The sequence below is a fragment of the Cibotium barometz genome, chromosome 7 (genome assembly GCF_041138505.1).
Source record: "Cibotium barometz isolate CiBa-2024 chromosome 7, ASM4113850v1, whole genome shotgun sequence".
In the NCBI taxonomy this organism is placed as follows: domain Eukaryota; kingdom Viridiplantae; phylum Streptophyta; class Polypodiopsida; order Cyatheales; family Cibotiaceae; genus Cibotium; species Cibotium barometz.
Window position 1 is genome coordinate 16,950,512 of NC_141052.1, and position 13,904 is coordinate 16,964,415.

Consider the following 13,904-nt stretch of genomic DNA (forward strand, 5'->3'; position numbering starts at 1 on the left):
CTGAGAGAGGGGCTGTTTGGGACTGTTCTAGACTGTGTATGAATGCTGTAAATGAGTATGAATGCTGCGCTTTACCTTCACCAAGTGGCTGGAGCAAAACGATGAGTAGATGAATGCTGAAAATTGTATGGATGCAGAAACCGCAAGGTGGAATGCTGGCTGAATGCTGAAATTTCTGCATTTTGCTGATGTATGCTCATGCGTTGATGCGCCTAGTGCTGTAGGAGGAAAACGCTAAGGTATGATGGATGGAAACTGCAATCGCTTTATGCTCCTTGTGCTGAAGGCTCCAAGCCCTTGAATGCTCTATGCTGAATATGATGAATGAATGAACGAATACCAAGCTTAGCTATTTATATGGGCCAGATGAGCTAGTCGGCTGGCTACAGGGCTGGCCGACTGCTCATGTTCACAATAAATACATTAATGATGTATAAAATGTTGGAAATTATGGGGAAAATACCAAAAAATTTCCTAGTAAATATTTTGATATATACTAGATGATATTTGGGGGTTCTGCAATGGTCTAGATGCAATGAATGAATGATGTGCAATATACAGAATGCTTTCTAATGCAAACCCTGAGGTTTCTACTAACTTTACATGCATGAATGCGTCTCTTCAAGTGGGTTAAGGGACTTGGACTGACTGACTAACTTGCTATGGCTGAGAATGACCTACATAGCTCGTGCGTGACTTATCCTGGACTAAGGATTACAATGGGGTCACGGCGTACGACAAATATCATCCTAAAAGGTACTAATACTGATACAATGTTGCACTGATGATGATGAGCTAGTTTGTCACCATGCACTACAGCGCAGAGTGCATGTGACACGTTGGGTGTGCACATTGTCTTGTAAATAACAATCACTTCAACACTTTATGAAATGGAAACATCAAAAAACATAGACAACGCTGAAAATTAAAATATGCTCAAAGAAACCACACTGGGGCTGACCCCCCCCATATATTATTGGAGTATTTTATTTGTGCAATGTTCCACGGGCTATGCTTGCTAGATTTGCCATAAACAAAAGATGAATACAAATACTAAACAATGTTGTTGGTGACGATTCTATCAATCTAGAGCTTTCCTAGCAACTCCCCATCTAATCATTGGAGTGAAGCAATCTTGAAACTGGTGTTCCAGGTCTCACATGCGTCAGTGGTGTGCCTGTACTAGTGCTTGGATTGCATCCTCACGGTGATGGGAATGCTGAAAACGAAGAACTGGCACTGGTGGTCACTCTCAGGCACAAAACCAAGCAGCAACAGAGTCACAGATGAATTTCTATCGCGTAAACATCAATGGACTGGTCACGGGCACCGCCCATAGGCACAAACAAGCACTATGGATGCTTGGAACAGGCCTAAATCAGCACGACCAGCCCCCGGAAGGATTTAACCAGCTCAAAACAGGTTGTCCAGCAGAATGGGCAGATCAAGGGCAGCACATGGAGGCTGAACATCAGCAAATTCAGCCGCCTGTTGATGACGTGGCACCCGTACAGGCTGCCCAGGTGAAGTAGCCTGAAGACTGACGTGGAGGGGTGTAGCAGGGCGCCCTTCTGATGAGGATCATAGATATATGCCTACATGTGTTCATGTCATGTGCATGGCAACATGTACATGCTAGCCCAGATTTGCAGCCAGGATTTAGGGTTGGTTAGGATCAGGAATGGCACAGGACTTAGGAGAAAGGCCCCAAAGACTGGACAGCAGACGACCAAGGGAACTGAACCACATGTATGATAGTCGGCAGCATAAATGATTTATTATCTTCTGTTTGCTGTCCGACAGTAGGTCAGACTGAGACTATATAAAGGCTTAACAAAACATTGTATGGATCATCTCATTCCTATCTTGGGGATTTGATCATAGACTAGGACTTTTGTGTTAAGACAACCTTTTAGTGTGCTTCAGGCCACCAAGACTTGTATATACTGTTGGATATTTATGAATACACAGCAGGATTTAAGAGACCTCTTGCTCTCTTCTCTGTCTACTCTCCATGTATCTTCCACATGATTGAATGGTGCCCTTGGCTCGCGGTCAACCGTGTTTGACTTTTTGCTTTTTCTTGCTTTTTGACCAAGAATGGTGCTTTTTCTTAATCATACCTTATGGATCCTGTTCCCATGTCTTCTTCCACGTGTCTGGAGTCCGGGCATGGATTTCATCATGTGAAATAGAGCTAGGAGGACCAAATAGTTACATTTCCTCCCTCTTACATCGCAGTTGTCCTCAACTGCGGACTGCAAGTGTTCCAAGCACATCCATGTCCCTGGTACATCCATATGTTCCTGGTTCCTCCTTTTATTTCACAGTACATCTTTAAATACACACGAATATACTTCAAGTACATCCATATGTTTCAAGTATATTCGTGTGTTCCAAGTACATGAAGTACTTCCATATGTTTGAAGCATAGTCGGGAGGAGAAATATTTGCCGCTTGTGGAGTTTGCATATAAGAGTACAATGCATGCATCTACAAGAAAGGCTCTTTTTGAGATCATCCATGGCAAAGTAGTATTACCACCTATCCTTCACACTAAGGATGAGATATTTGTTGCCGATGAATTTGTCAAGAATTTGGATCTTGCCTTTGCTCAAGTGCGGACAACCACAATGTGTTCTCAAGAGAAGCATAAGAGGGCTTCCGGCAAGCTTAGAAGGTAAATGGACATTAAAGAAAATGATGAAATTTGAGAAAGCTAGGCTCCGGAAGAGGCTTGGGAAGGAGGGAATGTACCCCACGCTCTCTACTAGGTACTATGGGCTATTTAAGTAGATGAATGAAGTGGCTTTTAGGTTGGGCTTGCCGGATCATCAGAAGATCCACAATGCATTTTATGTAAGCTTCTTGTGCAAGTATGTGGGATAGGTAGCGGCGAGTGAGCCATTTATGGAAGATCCACCGGAAGTGGATGAATTGGAAAAGTTATTACAACCCAAGCAGATTGTTTTTCATAGGGAGTGTAAGCTAGCTGGTGGCAAGCTTACTAGACGCTACCTTCTGAAATTCAAGAATCATCCACCCATTGATGCAAAGTGGATGGACGAGGACTATTTCAAAAGACTATCCGCAGCTGCTATGGCCAGCTACTAGGAAGCATTTCAGAGTGTTTAGAAGCTGAGGGGATGTCCCTGTTTGGCCGCCCAAACAGTGACACTAGAATGAGCTCTATGCTATGAGCCTTTAGAGTGCTGGATTCGAGCCCTTGGGATCTGGACTAGTTCTTGTGGTAGCTAGGACTTTCTCTTATGTCCTAATCTTGGAGCTTGGACAAGACATTCTAGTAGGCTTCGGGACTCATTGGAATGGTTATGGGATACAAGCTACATGAATGGGAAATTGTCCATTGCAAGATGTGCATTGCATCACATGTTTTGTGTGCCTGGCAAATGTTTTTCGTGTGAACTATTTGGTTTGCATGCTTAGTGTGTCCAGTTCACGGGTCGAGATGCTATCTGTGGTCTGTTTTTTGGCAAGTCTCTGTTACTCCAAGGTGCTCCTGTCTAGTGGGTTGCACTTGTGAGAGGCCCATAACCTTTTGCTTCCGCTCATTCTGTCGTTGTTGGTGATGAGAGGAGAGAGAGGACCTCGTATAGTGCCTAGGGAAGGCCTCTTTGTCTTTGGCCGGCCATGACACATACCTGTGAAGACAAAGACTTGTTTGGGCACTTCGACCTCCAACCGCATGGCCGAATCCGGTCTGCTACCGGATGGTCTTGGAGCTCGGGTGCTTTGCTGGAAGTCCAGTGGTGGGTAGTATGGGATTGGCTTGACCCTGGAGAGTGGAGGACGTGGGGCCGCTCCTTTGGTAGTGGATATTGAGTCTACATCGACACACACTCCCTGCCGTTTTCATGTTTTTCTTGTAATGGAAATCTGGCACATGGTGCCCGTGAAGCTTAAGTGTCATTATTTTCAGTCTCGTGTATTTGTGTTGTACTGTGCCATTTATCATTTTGCTTATTGGTAATAATATTTAAAGTGTAGCAAGATTGTGCTCATCCCTGTCCAGAGGAATTACACCCCCTAGCCTTAGCCTTGCCTACCTTACCCCCCCCCCCCCCCCCCTCCTCACCCCCTCCTCACCCCCTCCTCTGCCCTCCCTTCTTCTCAACATAGTGTCCTCTCTCCCAAAGAGGCTCCTTGAGTCATCTCCCTTTCCTTGACACCCACCCTTCCCTCTCCACGATGGGTCTCCCCCGCCTCTAGTACCCCATGCTGGCAAGCGGCCCCTAACCCAGTGAGTGACCTTCAAAAGGTGACATTTAGTCCAACATTTCTTTGACCCGATGGAGACAGCCTCACTGGCCCCAACCCAGGACACCCATTACAACATGGCTGCCACTATCTTCTCCTCTCCGTTGAGAGTGGCACCGGGCAAAGAGTGGGAACGTGAGGAATGTGACTCTGGCAAGGAATCTGAGATCAGACCACCTCCTGCTCCAAGTTTTTTGGGGACCTCCGCATCACAGACATCATCCGCCAAGCATGGCCTGTGGCAAGAATGAAGGTGGATCGTTCCAGCCATAGTCACAAGGGACAGGGACGGGAATGGGACGGGGGACGGCCGTATGTAGGGAACAGGGACGGGGGTAGGAATGGCACGTAAAAATTACATTGTCAGTACCACCCACTCGCCTATTCGGGCAAAGCTTGCATGTCCATGGCTGTGCACCACCTCCATGAGGGGATGGGGTGTGATTGACCTCTTGAATAATGGTGGTCTCTGGGATTACATGTAATGTGGCTCTGGCTATTCTAGGCTTTGCCTTCAGTAGTGTACATCTCTTGTTTGTTATCAATGGTTATGCAGGCAATGCCTATCTGCTGATTCAATTTCACTTTGAATGAAATGGGGTTTCCTTTGCAGGCTTCTAATGGTAAGTTGTCACATGGATTTACGGAAACACTTAGTGGCAATGGATATGTGGGATTTGCTATCGACAGACTTCAGGAGAATCATTGTGCAGCTGAAAGCTTCTTTGTCAAACAAGATAGCCTTCATGTGACTGTGAGTGGATCATCGCAGGACGAGATAAAGCAGAGAGGCCGCTCAAAATTTGAACGTTGGACAAACCATGATGAACAGGTGAGAGATGATTTATGTCACAACATCACCAGAGGCATGCATCATGGCAGCCGCATCACTCTGAGCAGTAAAATGCCGATTAGCAGATGTCAAATGAACGACTTAGCTCTTGAAGGTATCAAAGCACGAGATAAAGGTATAGAACTGACAATGCAGTCTAGAGCAGGGAAGAAAGGAAAGCTGGCAAGAAAACAGAATCGGAAAACAAAGACAGCATCTCAACAAGATGTAGTTGACTTAAGTAACAGATGGGACGAGCAGCAACATGTCCAGCAACCTCTGAGTAAGCAACACCTTGATCAGCTGGTGGCCAAGTTGGAAAAGCGTAGAGAACGTTTTAAGTTGCCAATGGTAGAAGGGAAAGAGCCCCCACAAAGGCCAGCCACCAATGTCCCACAACTTGCTGACAGGGTACAAGTAAAACCAGAACGGCCAGCAAGAAAGCGCAGTTGGGGTGGTGGTTGAAGCTAGCCGTTAACCCAGCAAAACACTGCCTGAAAATTGGGCATTATCTTACTAGTTTCCATAAGCATCGGAGTCATTTTGATTGGAAATTCTGATGCATCAGCAACTTTCATACATGTGTTGAAATGTTATCAGTAATGGTGATGAGCTGCTGTGAAAGGAGCGTTTTTAGTAAGAAGCATGATTGTTTTTCCTGTGGTAGAACCGGCACTCCTCTTTCCCAAAAAGACTTGTACACATCTACATCTATGTGGTTAGTCTCAAGGAGAGCTTTCTTCACCTAGATAGGAACTATATTTTTTCAGAAAAATGATGAAAACTGGACACTAGAGCTCGTTGAGGTTCTTAGCCATAGATTAATTACTAGGTCCTACTGTGGGAACGAATAGCAAAAGTCTTATTGATGTAGGATAATAACAATGCATCACCATGGAAGGAGGATAGGTTTTTTTCAGAATAATTACAACACTCCATTTCTTGGGAGTCTCTTATGAATATTCTGCATGTAGGGGGTCTTTTCCCCTTTTTTGTGGGCACTTGCCCAATTTGATGGTTTCACTTTTTTCTCGGGATTTTTTTTTCTTGGAATAATTATTACTGCAGTGCTGTACTTACGCTCCCCTACCCTGCTCTGGAGACCTGCTCAAGTATTTAAAAGCCCTTGCTGGACAGGGGTCAGCATTAGCTCTAGAGGTACTGCTACCAGGCCTTGCTATAGGCCATGTCATTTGTCACATAATGGCACATTTCTACTCATATTAGATTAAGTCTCATCTGTCTACTGACAGAATGATCAACTTTTTAGCGAGGCCATTAAACAAGTTGCTGCCATAAAGGAGGGCTTACAAAATCGAACGACCTGTTACCCACATAGTAACAATGACGATGGTGGAGTACTGATTTCCGACATGAAAATGATTCTCTTCTGGTTGCATTGTTCATGTCTCATTCCATCCCCATAGGTTGCATCATTGTATGTTAGACCACTTGGAGAGAGATCATTTTGCAATTTGTAATAGGGTGTTATTTCATTGTGGATCAAAGGCCTTAGAATTATCCAACTCAAAACTTCCTATTTCTTGTGACTTTTTCACTTGCACCTAGTTCATAGGAGTAATCCTTGGCACCAATGGTTGAGGAGGCAATGTTCAATATTGTGGTAGGGCTTGGTGTTGATGGGCACCATTGGTTGTTTGTATGTTCATTATAACATTATGAATTTTTATGGTTTCCAAAGCACAACATAAGACATGTCTGTAGATGAGCTTTTGTTGACACCCCACACTAAACCATGTCGCGTGGGTGCAAATGAGGATTCCCTTGGGATCCCTTTGGTCAACTCACATGCTATTGATGATTCAATTGATAAAGTAGGGATGCACTTAGCTCCTCAATTGTCATGTGTCAAGTTGGTATTCCCTCTTTACTCGGAATTGTGGCTGTTGAAGCGAATGACACCTCGGAGATGACTAATGGTATATTGTTTTTATGCTCCTTTTCCATAACATTATCATCTAAATTGATGGCTTGCGTGCAACATTCATCAAATGTATGGAGTCTTTTGGTGGTCTAGAGATTGTGCAACTAAGTCATTGAGTCCATGAAGGAATCATCACTTTATTTGTTCATCATTGAATTTCTCAAGGCTCTTTTATCTAGAGTTCAAGTACTTCATACGAGTATTGAAATTTCAAATTGGCTATATTTTCTTTTGTTCTGTACTATATAGATGTATAGCCACACTCCATTTTGCATTGCTTGGTGCAAATATGTGACTCTTGAAGAGAGATAATTAATGTTCTTATTATATTTGAGAGATTAAAATCATTGATTGACTTTCCCATCTAAACTCAACCCTAAAGCTTGAACTTTTGTGACAGTATCAATTTGTTTGAAGGCTTCAAATATTTTCCAAATTGGTTGATATATTGAGTTGGATCACCGGACCATCAAAATGATTTAAGAGCCTTAAAAAAATAGGCGATGGTTTTTAAAAATATAAAAAATACTACATTGCTTGTGCCCATCCTCAACATGTTTGCACTATATGCAGGTGGTAGAAGAGTGTATACAAGATGGTGTAAAGTAGTATACCACTATATACGGATTGACTAGGCATGGAGATCTAAGAAAGTATTGGGATCTAGCAGTTACATTGGTTATTTCATAAACTTTTGTTGGCAATGTAGGGTGGCCTAATGGGAGGGGCCTTTGCTAATATCCTAGCCTCTGTTGTTGTTCCTTGGGGTCTAATATTGGGCACTAGAGGTTGCCCATGCCTTACGAGTGGGTCTAGTGGAAGAGATTATTGTCTGAGGGTGAGACCTCCTTGGGGTTCCAAGGTCTTAAGGGGTGTTTGTGGTAGACTTGATGTTCCTCCTCTATATCATAGGTTGTAATAAGCCTTGTGGTGCATGATAGTACAAGACATATGTTTCTTTAAGAATTTAACTTCACTTCCATGCTTGTAAGGTAGGCAATTGTAAGATATCTATACGTGATGCTTTTGGCTCAATTTTGATGCAATATGATGAAAGATGTGTTGATTTCTATTTAAAGAATTTACACTATCTGGCAATGCTCACAAAAATGATTTCTTTGTTTTAAATTTAAACACGTGGCTTTTGCTATTTCTTTGCCCATCTTTTCCAACTTGCATGGAAATAGAAAATCTTATTTGACACATGTCAAATTTTGATTGGTCAATTTTTGATTAAATCTAATTGGTCGATTTCTAATTAAATCTAATTGGTCTACATTGTTGCACATAGAAATGATTTCCATTTGTCAATATAATAATATCTACGTGTCAATATAATGATTTCTACACGTGAAAATGAGTACAAAATTAGCTTAGGGTAAAAAATTGAGGTGCTTTTCTATATCCATATGATACTATACTCCTCATTCTACTTTAAACTACAAATGCTTCAAAATGAGCTATACATTGTAGGGAAAAAAAAAGGGGTTAATGAAGTTTCAAACAAAAATACAAAATATTGACAGTCTTCAACAAGCATATTGCTTTCCCCATGCATCAACAAAGCAAGAACCTAACTCGTGTGATGGGCAAGAACCTTGGTGGATAGATAGTGGTGCATCTTTTGATATGACATTACACAAGGAATGATTTGATTTGACTTGGCCCCTAATGGACTGAGTACTTTATTGCACACAAATAATACTCCAAACAAGAAGATAGCAAAGGACATGGATAAGCATACAAGTGAAATCATATAACTAATAATGTTTTCTATGTGCCTTTTCTTACTTAAAACTTGTTATCTATTGGAATCACAATATAAGAGACACCATTGTCTCATCAAGTACAAAAGAAAGGGTTATCAAGTGGTTGCAAAAAGAGTTAAGTAATAATTATTTTCTTTAATCCCTAAAGTTTAAGTATGGCTACAAATTAGCTCCAAGTGTCACCACTAAAACTATAAAATAAGAGCTATGGACACGAATTTCAAAAGCTTGCAATATGTGAGCAATGGTAACATGGTTATTGGTGGGCTACATCACTAAGCATTCCATGGAAAGGCCTTGTAAGTCTTACTATATGGGGGAAAAAGTAAATCCAAAAATCATAGACTTGAATATAGAGTAGTTACATCGAAACATAGAAGAAGAAGTAATTTTGTATCTCACATTTTTGAAACTCCATTAGCTATCTTGTTTGCAATTGCTAGATTTGAGGGATGGCATGTGTTGCACTTTGCTCAAATCCATTAATATTAAAGGTTTATATGCGCTATAACATATAATAGATCTTGGAATGTGTAGCATGTTGGAATCTATAAGAAATTTTCTCTTTGAGATTATTAATGCAACAACCAAACCTTTAAAAAGTGGAGAGGATTCACCCTACCCTTTGTCTTGGAAGTGGAAAGGAAGGTACGGGATTACACTACTACAAATATCGATACATATTATAGTATGTCATTTGATATGATAGATTTGGGCTCGTTGTTTTTCTCTTGTGATAAATTTCAATTGACCTTACACATAGTTTAAGGAAAGCTACACTTTCTCTCTCCAAAAGTTCTTGCGTTCCTCCAAGAACAGTCTATAGATCTTGCAATGAAGATTGTTTCCACATAGACAGCATCTATATGATATATAGTGTCTACACACTACTAGAAAATCAAGAGTAACGTGCACCAATGAGAGTACCACTCCCAGCCCACGAGTAGCTACATGCCTATCTGTGAGAAAGAAGAGATGAGAGAAGAGACAATGTACTCAAGAACTCATCAATGAACCACTAGCCAACTTGATTAGAAATGAACTACAATGCCTCATATATATAGGAAAGTTCCTCCACCCAAAAATGTGTGTAAATAGGAAAAAATGTGTGTAAATAGGAAAAAATGAAAATGAATGCTATAAATCCCAAAAATGCCTAGAGGCTAAAGAGTATGCCACTAACGTGACACCATCTGGAGATGACACCTATCCAACACCTCCTCTTCAGGTCCAGATGGGAGGACCAACGCCAACGCGCTAAAGAAGATAATCCAAGGTAGGTCGAGGAAGAGGCTTAGTAAACAAATCAGCAACATTATCTTTGGTAGGACAATACTCAAGCTGAATGCGACCTTCAGAAATCCAATCACGAACAAAATGAAAATGAACATCAATGTGTTTGGATCGTCCTTGAATAACTGGATTTTTGGCTAAAGCAATAGCACTCTGTGAATCTGAGTAGATGAGTGTCGGAGTAGATGAACATCCAAGGTGATTCAGAATTTGCTGAAGCCAAAGTGCTTCAGAAGTGGCATCAAGATATGACTTGTACTCTGCTTCTGTCGATGAAGAAGAAGTAATTCGCTGCTTTTGACATTTCCAAGAAACAAGTCCTTTACCAAGCATAAAACAATAGCCTGACATGGAACGCCTAGTATCAATACACCCTGCCCAATCAGAATCTGAGTAAACAATAAGTGTATCTCCACTTGCATAAGAAATGCCATACTCAAGAGTTCCATGAAGATATCGAAGAACCCTCAAAGCTGCCTGCCAATGAGATCGACGAGGATGTTAACAGAATTGGCTGAGAATATTTATAGCATAGGAGAGATCTGGCCGAGTGTTAACTAAATAAAGTAGAGAACCAATAAGTTGGCAATACTCTGTAGAATCAACCTCAGGAGAATCATCATCTTTGGATAATTTGGAATTAGGATCCATGGGACAAGTGAGTGATGCACAATCATGCATGCCATAGTTCTCAAGCAACATTAAAGTATACTTCTTTTGATAAAGAAAGATGCCAGAAGCAACCTTAAAGTATAATTTCTTTTGATAAAGAAAGATGCCAGAAGCAAATTGCCACACTTCTAAACCAAGAAAATAGTGGAGTAGTCCAAGATTAGTCATGGCAAATGATGTTGTGAGTTGAGTTTGAACCCATTTGAGTAGATCCAAATTAGAGCCAGTGAGTGTCAAATCATCCACATAAAGCACAAGAATGCATATATCATCATCCACAATAAGCACATATACTTGGATCCACCAAGCGATTGTACTTCCATAGGTCCTGCAAGATCAGCAATCAAGATCAGCATGAATAAGCTCAAGTATGCGTGTGGCCCTATGAGTACCCTCCTCTGGAAAAGAAGCCCGATGTTGCTTTCCTTGAACAAATGTGATGGCGAGGTTTCTGAAGCTTTGGTAGACCTGTAACCATGTCATGTGAGACAAGATGTTGCAAAGTAGCAAGAGGAACATGGCCAAAGCGGAAATGCCATAGATCACTATCTTCATTAGAAACAAGTGCTTTAGAAGCAAATAATTGATGAAGATGAGACTCATGTGGTGGCAACTCTGCTGTAAAAGAGCTTATATGATAAAGCCCAGCATTTTGATAACCATGTGCCACACAAGAAAGTGACTGTTTATCAATGATTTCAATCACTTCATCATCATCAAAGTAAACCCCAGACCTTTAGAAGTAGCCTTAGAGATAGAAAATAAGTTGGCAGACATCTTAGGCACATGCAAAACATCATGTAAGATAGCATCTCCAAAAGAAACATCACCAATACCAATCACAGGGAGAGACGAAGCATCACCAATGTGTATTGATGAAGAGATAGACTTATAGTTTTCCAATAAGGAAGAACTATTCGTCATGTGAGAGGTAGCACCACTGTTAGCAATCCACTCATCCGCAGTATGCGTATTAAGATCTTTGATTACCACAAGTGATGTGTCACATGAAGTAGAAGACATAGCAACATATGCAATCTTGGCGTTATCGTCTTCCGTCTTGTCTTTATTTTTGTCGTGAGAAGATGTTGATGTAGAAGAACCCTTAGATTTGGATTCAAGTTCAGCTTTTACCTTCTTGGATGCCACCTTCTTAGCAAAACAATGATCCTCCGTATGGCCACTACGACCACAGAAAGTGTACTCCTTGGAAGAATCCTTTGATTTGTCCTTGTCGCCTTTGGTTGAAGAATATTTAGCATTGGAATTAGAGCCTTTGCGTTGATTATTCCCCTTGCCTTTGCCTTTGCCCTTGCCTTGGCTTACAAAAGCCGAGTCCTTTTTGTTTTGCTTGCGATGAGTAAGGCACTTATCATGAAGAAGACCCATAGTCTCTTCAAAGGAAGGGAAAGGAACTCGAAGAAAGATGTTATCTTTGAACGATTCAAAAGAAAAAGGCAATTTACCAAGTAGCTTGTGGACCGGATTGCTTACCAATGTACCAAACTCTTCAAGTTGCCGCTTGATTCGATTGAATTCTCCTAGCTTCTCCACTATGCTGTCGGATTCGGAGATAGAAAGCTTATCCAAATCTTCTTCCAACTTAGCCATCTTAACCGTTGAAAGTCTTTCATATTGCATTTGTATAGCGTGCCATAATTGTTGAGCGTGCCATAATTGTTGAGCCGTACTCCTTGTAGAGAGAAATTGAGACACAACCGATGTAGACATGCCATGCACAAGTAAAGCTTTGGCCCGTGCATCCATATAGGTTTGATATTGAGAAGGCACCATATGAGGAGAAGTGATTATAGACCACACCCCGGCGCTTTCCAAAAGAAGTTGCATAAACAAGGACCAAGTGTGGTAGTTGTGTGGGGTAAGCTTTTGTGAATCGGAAAGACTTGGAAGGCTCAAAGATTGAGTGAATGGGTTAAAGGGCTGATATGATTGAGTGGGGAGAGTAGTAGTGGAAGCAGAAGAAGGAGGAATCATAGTAGATAAAGTTGCCATAAAAGGCATAGATGATGTAGGGGGATATACCATAGAGGGCATAGAAGTATGTGGATAGGAAGGCATAAAGGACAAAGAAGAAAGAGAGAAAGGATCCGTAGAAGAAGGTAATGGATATGACGGAAAAGAGAAAGTAGAAGCACCTACCGAAGAAGGAATTGCACCAACTTCCGTTGTAGTAGTTGCCGGTCCAACCGTTGTAGGAGATGTAGGATCCATAGTATCTTCAAGTTTGCCTTTGTCTTTTGGAGTAGAGGACTTCCGAGATCCCATAGGGAGAGGAGGGTGGGAAAACACAAGGGAAGAAGTGTCGTACCTCCAAAAACGCAGCCAATAGATGGGCTGTCCACCAAGGAAGTATCTCCAAAATATGCACAAAGATAGTGCAAAAACGCAGCCACATATGAACCAATAGACTCCGTAGAATTCACCAAAAGAGGGCTGAGAATGTAGCCTTAGGTAGAAGGAGTATGGAGGAGTTGATTGTCCACAAAAACGCAAACACAAAGTGTGTAGCAAAGTGGAATTTTCAGCCGGTAGAAAGGTGTAGAAAAGAGGATGAATATGTATCTCAAAACACCATGAAGAGGGCTGAAGTTGATGATGAAAACGCAGCCAAGAAATCTCTCCACAAGAAGCCTCCAAAAAAACGCTACTGCATGTAGGGAAAACTAGTTGGCAATGTTTTCACCGCAAGTAGAGTTGTAGGACTCGGATTGAAGTGCTTTAAAAACACACTTGTAGAGGATGGTAAGGGGCTGGTTTGAAGCCTCTTGCATCATTGAATGAGTGCAAGGATGATGAGTAAGGGCTTCTGCAAAAAACGCAAGCAGAAATTCTGCATGCATGCAGTCTGCGAAGAATAACTCAAAAACGGTGAGGAATTTGCGAAAACTTTCTTCTGCAAAGTTGTAGACCACGATGATTCCAGTAGGTTCCACAAGCACAATCCTCAAAAACGTATTCGTTTAGCAGAAAATCAAAAAATAAAAAACGCCATTGAAAGCGGGGTTGTTGAAGAGGACTAGAGGTAGAGAGGAAGAAGGATAAGGAGGCTCTATGTGCGCGCCACCACCTTGCTCTGATACCATGTGAGAAAGAA

At 41.6% G+C, this 13,904-nt stretch overlaps 1 protein-coding gene across 2 annotated transcripts in view; it reads left to right on the plus strand.

Annotated features, from left to right (window-relative positions):
- LOC147636753 (uncharacterized) overlaps window positions 1-6,035 on the plus strand; it is a 31,194-nt gene extending 25,159 nt beyond the window's left edge. For both annotated transcript variants that reach the window (XM_086800273.1, XM_086800274.1), the window contains exon 9: window positions 4,892-6,035. In XM_086800273.1, coding sequence (XP_086656399.1) covers window positions 4,892-5,575 — 684 coding nt within the window. In that variant the 3' untranslated portion in view covers window positions 5,576-6,035. The remainder of the gene's footprint in view (window positions 1-4,891) is intronic.
- The last annotated feature ends 7,869 nt before the right edge of the window (window positions 6,036-13,904 follow it).